The 17,347-nt window shown below is 29.4% G+C and overlaps 1 protein-coding gene across 1 annotated transcript in view; it reads right to left on the bottom strand.

The window, feature by feature from the left end:
* Window positions 1–17,347, bottom strand: part of LOC119684202 (diacylglycerol kinase 1) — a gene marked incomplete at its 5' end in the record, with an annotated part of 96,126 nt that overhangs the window by 44,767 nt on the left and 34,012 nt on the right. The window contains 3 exon segments of the mRNA XM_038098190.1: window positions 11,370–12,350; window positions 15,869–16,080; window positions 16,213–16,299. Coding sequence (XP_037954118.1) covers window positions 11,370–12,350; window positions 15,869–16,080; window positions 16,213–16,299 — 1,280 coding nt within the window.

Genomic DNA, 17,347 nt, shown 5'->3' with positions numbered 1-17,347 from the left:
ATATATATGATATATATATATTAGGGTGGCCGTTATATGTATGGGGGCAAAAAAATGTGTTCGAATTTTAGATGCCACCCCCTAAATTTATTCGTATACTCAAAAAACTACTAAATGTGAAGTTTTAGACTATTCGGATAATGTTTAGAGGTCGCTCATCGACCTTAAACTTCGGAAAAATGCCTTTTTTTTCACTTTTTTCAAATTTCTTCGCTCCCATCTCGCGTATTTTTCACCTTTGACTATTTGTACCAATTAATACCAATTAATATTATTCTTTACCATATTAGCTTTCAAATAAGGTAAAAATCAATCAATTTCGTCCACAATTAACTAAATTATTACTAAAACAAGAAATCATACTAGACGTTTATTGAAGCTTTCAAGAGCAGCATAAATATGGGAGTAAATACGAGTACGTATGAGCGAAAGTATAGTTTCTTGGACACAAAATGGTACAATATAATATTTAAAGAAAATCAAATACTTCCTCATTATATATAATTGTCCACACTTGATTTGAATAATATGCACAAAATAGATTAATAAATATAATAAAAGGAAAGGAGTCCTTAAGTAATTTATTTAAAAAAAATATTATATTTATTTATTATTTGACAAAACTGTTTTAGTATACATTTTAAAAGTCTTTCTATAATCTGTTATTACTTGCAATAAATATTGTTTATTTTGCTCATTTTTACCAAGGGCTCTATTAAATTCTTCGAAAAGTTTTACTCCTCGCTCCGCCGTATCATTAACAGGTCTTATACTGTGAACAATTTTTAACGCGTGTACATAATCTGTATGTTGGTTCCATTTTTCTGGTTCTAGGTTCAAGAAATCTGTATTTATATTTAATCGCTTAAAAAAGTTAATGGTATTGGCTGTCACAAAATCCTCTAGTGATTTCGATAAAAAATCGGTTACATTCTCCATCTTCAAAAGAATTCGTTTTTCTCCGTCTTTTTTAATATCGTCCACATTGTCGTGGCTTTCATTTTATCACCACTATCTACTTCAACATTCATTGATATAATTTTTTTTAACGTATTTACCATACTTTTTATAATTTTAATTGGAATGTTGTCATCAAAAAATGATAGACCAATGCATTCATCTCATAAATACCATAAATGGTTACACATCTTCTTAATAGCAGGCTCAGATATTGTCTTATCAATACATCTATAATTATACATTTCTTTTATAAAACAAAAATCTTTGTAAGCTGCTTCTGATGCTATAACACATTTGAACCAATATTTTACGTAAACATGTATTATGAACAAACAGATTTCTTTTAGCTTTTGCTCTTCGAAAGATGAACTCATTTCGAAATAAATATATCTTTAAACAGTAAAGGGGTTTGGACATCCAACGAGCATGGTGCATTGGTCCAGGGTCACGGAATATTGGTGATGAACTTTCTCCCAAAGAGATGATAACTAGTTCCAATAGTTCTTTATAGTCTTCTCTGCAAATTGATTTTTGTAGTTCTTTGTAACAAAAAGTTGTTATTTCATCCTTAACACCTAAGAGAATTTCTTCTGTTTACTTAAGGACTCCTTTCCTTTTATTATATTTATTAATCTATTTTGTGCATATTATTCAAATCAAGTGTGGACAATTATATATAATGTGGAAGTATTTGATTTTCTTTAAATATTATATTGTACCATTTTGTGTCCAAGAAACTGTGCTTTCGCTCATACGTACTCGTATTTACTCCCATATTTATGCTGCTCTTGAAAGCTTCAATAAACGTCTAGTATGATTTCTTGTTTTAGTAATAATTTAGTTAATTGTCGTCGAAATTGATTGATTTTTACCTTATTTGAAAGCTAATATGGTAAAGAATAATATTAATTTGGTACAAATAGTCAAAGGTGAAAAATACGCGAGATGGGAGCGAAGAAATTTGAAAAAAGTGAAAAAATGGCATTTTTCCGAAGTTTAAGGTCGATGAGCGACCTCTAAACATTATCCGAATAGTCTAAAACTTCACATTTAGTAGTTTTTTGAGTATTCGAATAAATTTAGGGGGTGGCATCTAGAATTTGAACACATTCGTAAATAACGGCCACCCTAATATAGATATAATACTACATGTAACGAAACAAAGTGATATTATGTTATTATGTTTTGCATATGAAAGTGTGGTTCACTTTGGTCCACCAATCGTTTCCGAAACTAATGCAAATAGGAAAAATCGAAATCGGAAATAATTCCTAAAAACTTATTTAATTATTATAATAAATTATAATAATAAATATAATAATGTTTATTATAAATATAATAAATTATAATAATGTTTGCTGTATATAAATAATTGGTTTATATCGATTTTAGGGCATGTAAATCAGTACACAGTCAAACTTTCATAACTCGAATTACCATTTTGCAAAGAAGGGGTTCGACTTATGGAGACTTAGAGAATTATTTTACTTTTTTGATTTTAATTTAAAAGAAACTAGAATTACATCTTAAGATATTTTTTTTATTTGAAATTAAATACAAAACAGAAGTTACAGTGAAGTAAAATATTCAGAAATTAGTGTTTACAATTTTAATTTTTTTTTCTTATTTTCAATAAAAAGCGATTCCAATTTATTTCAAGTCTTATCTTTATACGGCTTATCAACTATATCATAAGTTGTAATATCATTCGTTTGCAAAAAAAAAAAAATCAGAATTTTGAATAAATTTTCTATTTCATTCTTGGAAGGTTGATGAACAATTTCATTCATCGAACCCTCATCATCACTTTCCGTTGCGCTTAGAATCGGATCCACTAATTCAGAGCTATAATTCTCAATAATGTCGTCATCTGTAGGACAGGTTGATGTACGAAATTCATTGTCAAGCTCAATATAATAATTGTTAAGAGTAGCATTGGAAGTTATTTTATTTATTTTAAACTACGTTGCCAGCGACTGGCATTTGCACAAACAAGCAACATAAGAAAGAAAAAATTAAACATTTGATTTTGGAAAAGGGACTTCCCCTAACACTTATATGGATTAATACTTAAAACAAAATTCGACCTATAAAATGCACTTTCCCATAATTCTATCGGCACGGAAAAAAATATTTATTTGAGTGTAGTGAAATTCGAGTTTGAGTTATGGAAACATAACTCGAGTTATTTTATGTAATTTGCTCTCTAAAACCCTGTTGCACTCTTTTTAGTTCGATTTGCAGAAAATTCGAGTTATAGAAATTCGAGTTATGGAATCTTGACTTCCATGTTTTCATTGGTATTTAAAGCCAATTTTTATCATCTGGAAAAATATATATATAAGTGCAGAAAAGAAAAATTTTATAATTTTCGAAATATTATATATTTTGAGGTTTTTTGATATAATTAATAATTTTTTGATATAATTTCTTATATATCTATCGTGTGCCCCACATTATACTTCATAAATGAATATGGAATCTTAGGTTTATAACACTTTCATTTTGTTAGTATCGGTATCAGTGTTAACGTAATGATAGACTAAACGTCAGTGGGACTTGAACCACAAAACGGTTATTTACACAACCCATTAAATGCTCCAATGGAAGTAAATCCCAATGACATGAAGGCTAACAGCGTGAAAGGAAATGTTTGTACGCGCAAATGAATACATTTAAGACAATCTTAGCACTTTGCATAATGCAAAATGAGATATTAAAAAATTTGTACTCGTGTGCGCTTTTACCAACCGCTGAGTATTAAATGAACAAAATATTGGTTACCTGCATGCGACGTCAGTCTGATATCACAGCCCACGCCTCACCCGCTAGTGCAAAGAAAGGCGTGAAAACTTACACAAAATAGCGAAGCTTGCAAAATGACAAAATTCGCACATACATTTTTATTTACAAAAATAAACAAACAAAGTGGCGAACTCGTCGAATCCTTGTGAAGAATTCAGAATTCAAACACATAAGCTCCTATATTTACAGTGCAAAGGTGTAAACAGCGGGATGCTCAACAGTCTAGAGCTGCCAAGTACGCAGAAACCAAACAAGCAAAACTAAGGAAAAAAATGAATTCCAAATTAACCCACACAGCACGTGTAAGAGGCACTTCACTGCTTTTTGTTGGTATTGTGCGGTGTTGCTGTGTGCTTTGTTTTGTGTTGAGGCATTTTAGGCGCAAACTGTTCACTTCAACTACATAATTAAGCAATTGAGCTCGGTGAACGGGTTTGTCATGCGGTGCAATCCGTTGAATTGCTACGTGCAATGTGCAGTGTTGGCAGGAGAATAAAAAAATATAATTAAATAAATTTATGCTAATTAATTTTAAAATAAAACGAAATAGAAAAGTTATATTTTAAATAAGGAATTTTAATTTTTTAATTAAAAATATTTTCGTCTATTATTTGCAGTTGTGCTACAGAAAATTAAAACATAAATGGGAAAGGAATAGATTAAAACTACTTTATGTATTTATTTATTTTATACTCCTTTAAAAATTATTAAATATTATATAAAAAATATTTTTTATAATTAAAGTCATATATAAGTATAATTACCAAAAGTCTAGGAATACTGACTTATACTATTAATATATAATATTTTAAAAATATATGTATATGCATTTTTAAAATATTATATATTAAAAAAATATTATTTAACAAAATTATATAAAAATATAATTATCAAAAGTCTAGTTAATACCGAATTTTTAATATTGTGGCCTTAAAGGAAAAATTTATTTGTGGGTTTATATATATAGAGCTCTTATAAAAAATTATTAATAATTATTTATTAAATATTTATTAAATATTTAAATTAAATATTTATTATATATTGTATAAAAACTATTTTTTATAATTAAGGCTTTCATATATATTTCATATATATTATTTTTATTTTTATTTCATATATATTATATATTTTATATATATTTCAATTTAAAAAAATATTTTTAATTATAATTAAAGTTATTCAAGAGTATTTTTTGTTATTTTTTGTGGAATATTTGTTTACAATTGCATCTGTTTTACAGAAAATGGCAGTAAGGTGAAGAATTTTAGTATATTAGAATAAAAATATTTAGCAAGTCTGTTGGGAATGTAGGGCTAAGTCTTTTGGAGATTCAAGAGTATAAAAGCAAGATAACAAGATATTTATTAAAAATGAATTTTTAAAACTTTGATACTTGATTTTTGATATTTTATGTGGTCTAAATGAAAAAATTTCTTTGAAGCTTTATAGATATGAAGCAAGAAATATCTTGAGTTTGAATATAATATTCAATTACTAGTAGTCAAATTCATTTAATAGAGAAAAATACTAAAGTATACATGCATTTGCGTTAATTAGGTATAATTAAAAAATTTTATACGTATGACAAAGAATCTATTTTGAACTGATATGAGTAATATTTTGTAAGAAATTTCAGATATTAAATAAATTTTTAAATTAAGTGAGTTTTGTGGCTGACTATAAAACAATAGCTTTAGATATTATCAGTGGACTTTGCAAAAATTTAGTAGCTTAAATGTCTATATTTAATTTTATGACTGCAAGTAAGTAGATTGAACTGAAACCACTTAAATTTGAATTATTAACACAATGTTAAAGTATACTTAATTTTCACGTTTTTTTTTTTTATAATAATTCATATTTGCTTAAACTAATACCATGACTTAAAATAATAATTGAAGCTTCTTTAGAAAAAAAATAACTTTAAATCTAAAAACAATTACTTTAGAGAGGGAATAGACAAACTAGTCTTTTGTGAATCCAGATAAATCTAGCAATATTATTTCTTTTAACGCGGTATATATTTAAAAAATAAATGCTAATTATTTTCAGAGCTTATGCAAGCGCTATGATTTTAAATGAATAATTATCCAATATTATTTGACCTTGGTAAATCTTAATTTCGATGGAAATTAAGTTTAAATGAGGAAACATGGTTTTAACTTCATAATCTTTATTTGTATAAAACCAAATTTTAATTATACTTCTTTTACCTCTTATTTAATTTATGAGAATTATAACTTTAATATATATTCAGTATATAATATTAATATTTAAATTTTACTAAAAAAAAAAATTAATTTTTTTTAGTAAAAATAAATAATTTTGGTTCTATTATATGTGAACTGTTTGATGTCCAAAGTATATTAAAGTAAAAACACTTAATTTCATTGCTTCATTATTTTTTATAGATACGTGGATTCAAACTTTAAAATATTTTATATAACATTTAATAGTCAATTACTTAACTAATAAATGTAGACAAAGTAAATTTGTCATCAATGCTTTATAGATATTGTATATTTAACTAATTCGAAGAGCTATTTTTTATGTGTAATAATTCTTATGTTGAAATTTCCTACTTACATTTTATAATATGAATCGTTCAACAATCGCTGAACATGCAAAAACTTAGTATAAGAATAGTGAATATTTTCCACATACAACTTTCTTCAATACTGAGGATCGTTTAACCAACATCCAACTTTCTTCAGTACTGAGGATCGTTTATCGATGAGTGGATAAGTTAAAGAATAAAATTGGTACACGTATTAAAGTGTACTGAGGATAATTTATTGATGAGTAGATAAGTTAACGAATAAAATTGGTACACTTATTAAAGTAAAAAAATATTTTTAAGTATGAGTCTATCCCTCATACTTAAAATACAGTACACAGGCAATTTGTTTTATAGAATACAAGTGAAGATATGGATATAGGACGTATATGATTGAACGGACGGTACCTCAAGCTGCACAATACGTCCTGCTTTTATTTTGTTGTTGGAGAAACTTATTGGGTATATTAGTTTATTTATTAAGTATTATTAGTTTCTAGTAATGTGAATTTGTCATTACGATCATGTGATTTATCACCACCATATTTGAGTTGTTGATATTGCATTTTCCTGATGCTTTGAAAATAAATATCCAAAACGATATGTGCTGTAGACCATTAAATGTGACCATTGAAATAATACTATATTTTTGACCTAATGAAAAGGTCAAAGTATCATATTAAAATAAAAGTTTGTTTGAAATCTGAATAACATATATCGTCCCAGAAATACTCAAGGTTGGCATTCTAACAGTTAATAGTATATATTATTGAGTATATAGGAATACTGTTGAGATAGTAATGGAGTTGAAGATATTTCTTGAGAAAACCAGCCAGTTGTCCTGGCTCTGTATTGCTAAGCAAGCTTTGTTTTGAATAGCAATATGGTTTGACTCCATCGTTTTATTACTGTCTAAAATTTTTGATAAAGTTCTGATTGCTGCTAAATTTATTTAGCAAATGGTCTTGAAAATTGCATCATTTAACTGATTTTAGATGAAAGATGTTCATTTCAATAGCCTCGTATATGTTTAGGATAATTAACGTTCATAAATTTCCACATAACCAAATTTAAACCTTTAAAAGAGAGCTTCACCTTTAATAAAACCATCAACTTTTTTTCATGGTCATACTAAAATAATTTTAATTATATTTACTATTTTAATAGAGTTTCTTTTTTTATTTCATGACTGATATTTGTGGCTTCTAGTATACTGTCAGCACTAACATGACCAGGTATCCAGCAAAGCTTTGCCACATTTTAAGTACAGTATGTCATATCGGTCCTTGGACAGTTTTTAGCTAAAAAATATATTATTTGCTGCTTAATTATTTCTACACTTATAGATATAGATCTTATTATATTCTCTGTACCATCAAAACGAACACATATCTCAATAGTAAGAGCCTGTAAGGTACTTGTATATATAGTGTTAATATGTTTTTATATTTGGGTGCATAAATTCTGCTTATTTGTTTGAAGGCACTTATTCTGACTTGAAATAATAGTGTATCAAAAAGAAGTTAGAGGACAACAAATATCCAATTTACAATATATCTACAGATATGTTAACAACGCGCAATGATACTACCAATTTTCTGGTATATTCCCCATGCACTTAATTTTAGCTACGTCACTGATTTGAGCATAAAATTTTGTTAATTAGTTTAATTATATCATCTTGAGAATTTTACGTTCTCTGCTTATAAATTCTTCATAATCTCTAACATTTTAGTAAGATGTAGGAGGTTTCATAAAAATTCATTATTTTTGCAATAACATTTTAAATTGGTAATACGTGAAGAATATAAAATATTTTTATAAACTCAAGGCGCTGCAATGAAAATATGATTTAAAATAGTTACATTTTCCAAACTAACCAGTAGGCGTAGTAGAATGGAATTCTGTAGGTGAAAAGTCGGTGCAAATTTAATTTCACGCTCACGCGCTTCGAAAAGATCCTTTGGGCATTTTTTCTGCATTAAATAAGGAAACCAAACAGCATCAGCAAAAAAAAATGTGATGCCAGATTTTTGTGTTTACCCGCAAAGGTTAGAATTGATTGACGGAAGAAAAGAAAAGTAGAGCAAACATTTTAGTCCTTTATGACATTTATTAATTCATAATTAGCCCGTATTCTCATTGACGTAAATGTAAATGTCAAGTAGAGTAAAGTTCTTTGTGATTAAGTGAAATAAGCAAACAAATTTTTTTAAACTTTAGTTTTGTTGAATTTTGTAGTGGGAATAATAATAAAAATTTAAAATAATAATAATAAAAAATAATTTTGCAAAACTTTTGCAAACTTCGCTGTACGTTTTCAGGAACTTTATAGTCCGCCAGGTGAAATTCCATTTTTTGTTTCCTTGCCTTTGCGCCACTATCCTTTGTGGGTAGTGCTTCCCATGCAAAAGGCGTTCTCAACCGTAGGCTATTTGGAGCGACGCTGTGAAATTAGTTTGCAAATCACGTTCGCTACGATTCACTTTTGTCTATTTTGAAAAGGTTTTCGAATAATTTTGAGTGACTGATTGAATTAAAATTTATTTATGCATCGTAAGTGCTTAAACGAAATTACTTAGTTGAAGGACATTCTTTAACTCAGAAATAAAACACTCAATATGCCATGTTTTGAAGTGATTCACTTTATATACTTTTCAAAAATATTTTGGCATTTAATTCAAGTTCATTAAAAATTCAATTTTCGGGCTTCTATTAAGACACACAAACAATTTCCAATAATAAAGTTACTATTAAAACTTTATACTTAATATATGATTAGGGACGTAGCGAGGAGAGAGGCTGAAGCTTCTTCTGAATTGAATAAAATTTTTCAAATTATTTGTTGGCAAGATATCGTTAACTGTTGTTAAAACCAAGTGTGGATCGAGGTATTAGCTTAGGTTGGGTTAACCCCGGCAATACTTGCGGAATCCATTTAGGCCACCATATAGGTATAAAGGAAAACTTAGAGTTTAAAACCTAATGAGAGGTCTTGTAATTTCTAAAGATTCACAAGATAGGGAGTTCCTTAACTGTTGAGTTGCCGTCGTGTATGAGCTGGACAAATACAGAATAGATGAGAAGCACTCTCATCCTCTTTCCTATAGCTGTGATAGGTATGATGGAAAGGGATATTCAATCTTCTACCATGGTTCCCCAGTTGGATCGAGGTATTAAAAACTATTAATGATAAATATAGCTATCACGGTTTCGAAATTGGTGCAGTAGAGAAATGTAACTAATGTTGGAAATTAGTAGCTTAGACATATTATATTTTGTTATGAAAACCCTTCTTATTTTTAAATAGTTTCTTTTCGTCATAAGACGCGTCATTTTCAGCAAAAAAAAATAACATTAAGATTTTCATTCGCAGAGACATTGCATTTGATTCAGAAAGTGAATCATATTCTGTCAAAATAAAATCAAATGGTCAATATCAAAAATATTTCAGATTTTTCACGAATTTAATATACGACTGAAACCGCCACTTCAAATAAATTTTTGATTATTTGCTTCAATTTAAAATTTATTGTTTTTATATTATTTTATTAATTTTAGTTTTTATTATACTATTTTTAAAATAATAAAAAAATAATTTAGTTTATTTTTTTTATTTAAAAAAAAATTTTCGTATATGTATATTTGTAACAATCCAACTTAGATTTCGACTAAATGAATATAATTGGAGTGAAAGCTTTTATCGCAACTACTGGAAGAGGGATATTATGACTTTCACTCGAAAGGTATTAAACTTGTTTTAATTCAGAGTGTTTTTCCGAGCAGTTTTCTTAGGTAACCTTCTATTTAGTTTTCATGTTTTTTATCGCTTTTAAAAAATATGTTTAGGAAAAATTATATACGAGTATATCATTTCTGTAGTTTCGATTAATTGAAGTTATTTTTATATCAACAAATTTGAAGCCTTAATAGCGAATTTTAGCCAGAGTATTTTATATAACAGGTATAATAGTATTCGCTTCTAGGAATACATATCAGTTTATATATATTCCAAAAATAGTCTAATGTGTTAGTTAATGGCTTGTTGAATAGATTCAAGGTAGATTTATTCTCGATCTTTTGTTGCACAGTCGAACATTTTTAGAGTAATCTAATACTTTTGTAATAGTGTTAAGAGATATATATATTTCTCAAAAATACATTTATCAAATCAAATCACACTTTATTTGTCAAGTCATATAAAACAGCTATTAATTTCAGGGTAATTTTGCTACTCTGTCAAAATATCTAGAGTGTTAGAAGTTAATTTCAAGTGTTATACATTTTGCTCGAGATTTACCAATCGAAAATGAAAATCACACTAAAAATGAATCTGGATTGAAAAAGTTTTCCCAAATTAACCAATTGAAAACGGTATAGGATTAAAACGAAACTATACCAAATAGAAAACTAACATTTATTTGTTTTTATTTGCAAAACTAATATTTCAAAGTTGAAACAATCAAAGCTTTGGGCTATCGACAATATGCTTTTGACACTTCTCTCCAATGTGCAATATTTTTTAAAAAGTAATGCCTAGTTAAATGGATAAATGTCTATGATGGAAAAACCAATTCCATAGGAGAGCAATTTTTAAAATTAAATTTTCTTTCGCATATCTGTGATAGTACTTTGAACAGTCTGCCGTTAATGGAATTTCAAAGTACAGCCATGGAAGCCATATGACACTGAGAAAGATGTTGCAATTTCGGGCGGCTCCTTTGAAATGTTTACGTCGTTTTCAAACCCTGAATTCGTACTTTACTTAAAGCACTTTCAGAGGTAGCAAACCAAGTCACTAAATAATTAATACTCCTGGTAACTTTCAAGTAATTCAATGCAAATTCCATTTCGTACTATGAGTGCTTCAGCACTACCACACCAAACCACATATGACACTTGCGGGAATGTTTACAGGCGCCTTTTAACGGAGAATCTTAAATAAGGAATCAACTTAATTGCATCCTAATCGGATTCTGCTTACTATGCCAATCGTGCATTATTTTCTGCTTGAGCAGGTAAAATTGTGAAACTGAATTATACTTACCACACCGACTGAAAAGTAATTATTGATGATATTGTAGGGCACAGTGCAGTCCTTGTCTGATTGCACTTTAACAGTTGCTGGTTTCTGTATAGGAATGTTGAATGTCTTGCTGGTCGAAGGTGAACAGCTCGGTGACGGTTTGCCATCGGTTGCCTCGGCACTGTTGTTGCCATTATTATCGCCTAAACAGAAAGCGACAGTAGTAGCAGCAGTGGTAATTTCTGTTGCTGGTATTATGTCAGTTGATGTTCTGACATCGGTTGGTGTTGGAAACATTATTATTGGAGATAATGGACTTATAGATGTTTCACTCGGGGTTAATTCTGTTGCTTTGACTGATATGTCATCAACTTTTGTTAAATTCAAAGACAAAGCAATACGTTGTACATCATCAGTGGTGCTATTCTCAATATTTATGTGATTATCGTTGCAATTGTTGCTGTTGAAATTGCGTTTATCAGCATCACCATCAGCATCCGCGTTTATATTTGCCTTCATTTCCGTATCCGCACTTGCATCGACAATATCTCTATCTGCAAAATTAACAGCATCGCATTGCCGCTGTGTGTGCTTAGGTGCAACATCTGTAGGTGACATTTGCTGTTCATGTTTTTCTTGTTGCTGTTTCAAATTTGTACTTGTGCTGCTGCAGCTGCTGTTGCTGCTGTTACTTAGTGTTGTTAATGTTTTTTGTATGCGTTTTGTTTCAAATGTCGACATTGATATGCTTTTTGTAGTTCGATTGCAGTTGTTGATGGCATTTCTGGCATATTCGGTTGCTGTTGTTATGGTAGAATTCATGGATGTAGTTGAGGCTGCCGCAGTTGCATTATTCATGCCATCGCTACTGGCTATTTTGCCACCGTTTATTGTTGCACTTGTGCTGCGATGAATTTCTTCAAATCTCTCAATCAAGGATTTTTCAACGACAACACTTTGCGATAATTCAAAGACTTTTTGCATATTCGAATGTAGTGTGACCTGGAATTGCAAAGAGGAATTCATTTAATTGAATTTTGATTTACAAAATGTAAGAACACAAAATTTTCTTGTCAACAATCAAGTGGGAATGTCAGAGGTAGAACATGTTTTTTAATAAAATAAAATTGCATTTGCTATTAAATCTTGAATAACTGAATAAAAAATAAAATGACTTTGGGGATTATGTCACCTAAAAATATAAAAAATCTTTCATATAAAATAAACTTTAAAAGAATTTATCGTTCTTAAAGTAAAGTTTGTTGTAAGCAAGCAATATATCGTTTTTTAGTCGAGATGCACACCTGATAAGGGCGAATATATCAAAAAATAGGTAATATATGAACCCTATAATATATTAAATTGTTAACAATTGTCAAATAGTACATAATGAAAAAAAATTCGGTAACATCTGAGTTCAAAATTGAAAAAAGACTGAAGAAAAAAAGTTCTACTCCACTGTACCTACACTGGATTTGTGGTAAGCAAGCAATATACGGTTTTTTTTTTTGTGATCCACAACTAAAAAGAGCGAAAATATCAATAATTAGGAGATGTTATCGATTTTATTGTTTAAAATTATCTAAAAACATTTCGATAACTGTATTGATTCTATAATAAGTTGATAATAAATCGATAACAAATTGATAACAGTTCGATAAAAATTTCGATAACATCTGAGAAAAAAAAAATTTTGTCTTGCTATATACTGGGCCAATTGACAATTTTTTAGTGTAAATTCAAAAAATGTCTTTACGCGATTGAAGTTTTGCTCATTTGGTGGGCATCAAAACTTAATAGTAACAAAAAATATTGCATTTTTTGTGCAATATTTTGCATATATTTTCTTAGTATTTTATTTTTTAATTTATGTCTAATTACATTAAAAAATAACAAACATTATTTCTCTGTTAACATTTTAATCTAGGTATGGGAATAATCAAGATTTTTACTTAATTATTTTCTGTACGTGCAATTAATTCTTATTTAAGTTTTATATATTCTTGTATTGGAGTCTACAATATATGAAATTTTAGATTTCAAATCCGCGGAATCCATTCATTTTTAAATACTCTCCTGATGGTTTTACCCTCACTGGTGTTTTCATTACCATTTTGATTTAGTTGATCTACGTGTAGATCCATTTACGATTCAAATTCCAAATTTTTGAGTAAAATTCTTTAAGAGTCTCATTCAGGGTTATGGTTATCGGTTTTATGAAAAATTTTTTTAAAAAATTTGTTTTGTTTCATACATACAAATGTTTTATTTTAATTATAAGATTTCAAGTAGAGATGTGTTGTGGTGTTCTAGGTTGTCTGCTAGGACTGGTGGGACTTTTTTAAATTTTTGATAATTTTTGATACATATGATAATCCGATCCAGTGTGTGCTGAGTCAAGTACGTTTAACTCTAATGTCGTCAACTCTGATACTGATATGGTACAAGCAAGGAAAAATAGTCGTTGGTGTTTTTCCAAAAGCTCAATATGGTGAAGAACGATTAACAAGAAAAGAGAGAGGACATTTAAAGAATTGAAGACAAACTACGGGGTATCGTCTATGCAAGTATCATGTTAAATGTTTTGAATTAGATTAGGTTAGGTTAGGTCGGGTTATTCCGGCGAACCCAAGCGGATCCACTTAGGCCTATAGGCCCATTGTGTACCGTATTATTAAAAATCCAAGGGTTAAAACTATCGAGAACCTTTGGCAAATCTTATGATGACTTCGTCAAGATCCTCAAAACTCAACGAGAGTTACTGAAGTTCGTCCAGATCCTCAAAAAGGAAGCCCATAAAGTGTTGAGGCGGCGACACGCACGATGAAAGTGCAGGTGGGAGGCACTTTCACCGCCCTCACCAGAACTGCGGCAGGTATGGTTTAAAGGGAGATTTAGTCTCCTAACAAAGCTGCCTAGAGTGCAATGACCTGTAAGTAAACCTACTGCAAGACTGATATCTCTAAGGCGCAACTCTGATTTTCTTTTATTTGTGTGTGGCCAAATTACGTAAAGATGCCTGTATATCGAAGAGTCTTTCATCTTTTGTTAAAAAGTTCGGCACAGAAAGAACTCAGTGACAGTTTGTATGATGTCAACAATATGCCCAGATTGTTTAGGTGTTTTGAGTGGTTTCCTGAAGCACCCCGTCTGGCGAGCTCGTCTGCTTTGCAATTGTCGAAAATATCCCTAAGATATTGAATTGCGTCGACATCTCATTTAGAAATAGCAGGCAAAGAATTTTCTAGTTGTAAATTGGACTGAATTTAACGACTTTAAAGCAGCCTGACTGTCCGATAGTATATATATATTCCTTTCAAGTATATTATCTACTTCTAGACAAGCTAAATCTTCCTTGGAATTAATTAAATTGAAATAAAAATTTTTAATGCTAAAATAAAAGGTTATATACCAAGTATTTATAATATACATATCTGTTGTAAATGAAAATATTATCATTTTGTAATGTACGAAAAAAAAATAATTTATTTCCATTAAAACACATATGCCTTTATAAGGATTAACAACGACAAAGGAACAATTCTTTCCTTTTCATATTTTTTTATGCATAATAGAGTTCAGCGAATGTTCCTTCCATGTGCTATGGAAAAAATATTTTTTCCTTCTTGGTTGACTTTTTGGAGTAATTATTTTCCTTTAAATTTTGTGTTTATAATTTCAATTTTATTTCTTTGTATGCAGTTTATATTTATTTTGCTTTTAATTAAAAAATGCTTTTCTCATTTTTGCAATATGGCAAAATAAATTTCCAACACAAAATAAAATATTAAATAAAAATGTAAGGAAAAATCGTTTTCAATTCTAAGTAATGCTTTTTTAATCCTTATCTCTAAGGATTTTCTTCAACCGAATTTCTTTCATAAATAAACTTTAACTGTTATGTGTTTTGTATTTCTATTGTCTTCTGCTTACTTTTTAATTTGGAATCCTTATTTGCCTAAACTGTCATCAAATTTAAATCCTTTTAAATTGCAAGCAATTAACTCGTAACCCGAAATTGCTTTGTAAACACCATTGCAGGATAAATTAAAATTGTTCTTTTTGTTTGGAGCCCAGCTTCATGCAATTCCATATGGATACATTATGCGAGAACAACAAATATAAACTAAGTTAAGAGCTAACCAATAACTAAAACAGAGGCAAAAAGTGTGCGAGTAATAGCAGAAGATGGCCAAAAGGGTCACATTTAGCACAAAGCTGTCAAAGTGTATGCAATTAAATGGATTTCGGACTAATTGGATTTTGGCCATTGTAACTTTATGTTCAATTAGAGCAAAAGCAAAAAAGGAATATTGTAACATAAAAGTGCCACTGACAATATTATAATAAAAGGACACCAAAAAAAGGCGCATACGAATTTGCATGGCGTATGAGTGACAATAAATTTTCTATGGAAAATTAATTGCTTTGCGTTAACGTACAGGCTTTATTAAATGGTTACATTATCCAACTATGCTTTCTGTGCGCCTTAATCAGTATAAAATAGCGGTTTGACTTACTCTTGGTTTCGGTATTTCCTCCATTGGTGCGTTTGTAACTTCAATACTCCAACGATCCAGCATTACAGTTGAGGAACGCTTTATCTTATCCATCAGTTTTGGTATGTTTTCGCCTTCGTAACCTCCGCCCCAGCGTAAGCAACGTGCTAAGTCGTTACCCGTTCCCAGTGGGATTACGCCAACAGCGGGTTGCGTCGCCAAATCGATGGAATCTATGTTGAAAGGATAATGCAGTGAGTAATGATTTTCGAATTATAATCGAAAACATTTGTTTCAGAATGAAATAAGGAATTTATGTGATTTTTTGTTTTGAATAAGTTTAGTTATTTATTTTGTTTTCTTACCCATCGCCTCGAGCACCCACCCCACTGTACCGTCACCACCGCAACAGATCACTTTGAAGTTTGGCAAATCCTTGAACAGTGTCAGTCCTTTCAGGGAATATTAGAATTAGAATTGAAGTGAGATGAAATAAAATGAAAATATAAGAAAATTACTTTTCTAACACGGATAAGGAAAATATTTTTCATGTTCTTTCGATTATTTTGATTTTTATTTGAGATACTTAGAATTGTTCAATTATGAAGTTAAGATTTTTTTTGGTTTATTTTTGCTTTATACTAAATTTTATTCGTGTTATAAGAATTAAGACTTAAACACATTGTTTAGTTTTTTAAATTTAATAATATTTCTCTTAGAGTAATTGAAAAGGCTTATGTAAATAAAAAATAAAAATTGTTTATTAGTTTTTTTTTTATTTTTATATAGTATTCTATACAAAAATCGTCGATGTTTCAAAGTTTGTTTGACTTCTTTTTCAGCAGTTGTAAGAATATTCCGCTCTGAGGATTAATTCGAACAAACATCAAAATATTGGCGATATTTGTGTTGGATATTATATAAAAAAAAACAAATTCACAATCTTTTTTTATGTTTTTTTAATACATATTAATATTTCTAGTAAAAAATATGTCACATATTTATTACAAAGTCTACAAGTCGTATTGAAGTGCAAAGAATCACTTCTTGGAATACGTAATGCTCTTTGACAGCGCTAGTTAGGTTGCTGAAAATCAAGAATACTATTATTAAGAGTGATATGTGAAGCATATAAGGAGACCAAGAATTAATCTATAAACTTTCGACCTGTAGATACCCCGCAAGGAGGGTTGAGCCCATACAGGACTGAACTAGAAAAAAGCAAAGTAAATGAAATACGGGGCAAAAAAAAAAAAACTGATCTGATCGGGGGATCAACTTCTGCGTTGTTGATAAATAATTTCGTGTCAAGTCTTTTTTCCAACTATTTTTAATAATGATGTAAGACACTGTGTAATCTCTGTGGAATTAAATCATTAAATTGCAATCTAATTAATTGAAAATTGATTAAACTACAGAATCTGCGCGATGATGGAATTGATTAAATAATTCCATGAAGATCAAAACTCAAAAGATTTATGCAGTCAACCTCACTTACAA

This window comes from Teleopsis dalmanni, chromosome 2 (assembly GCF_002237135.1).
Source record: "Teleopsis dalmanni isolate 2A chromosome 2, ASM223713v2, whole genome shotgun sequence".
Classification (NCBI taxonomy): domain Eukaryota; kingdom Metazoa; phylum Arthropoda; class Insecta; order Diptera; family Diopsidae; genus Teleopsis; species Teleopsis dalmanni.
This window is presented reverse-complemented; position numbering and strand designations above follow the sequence as displayed.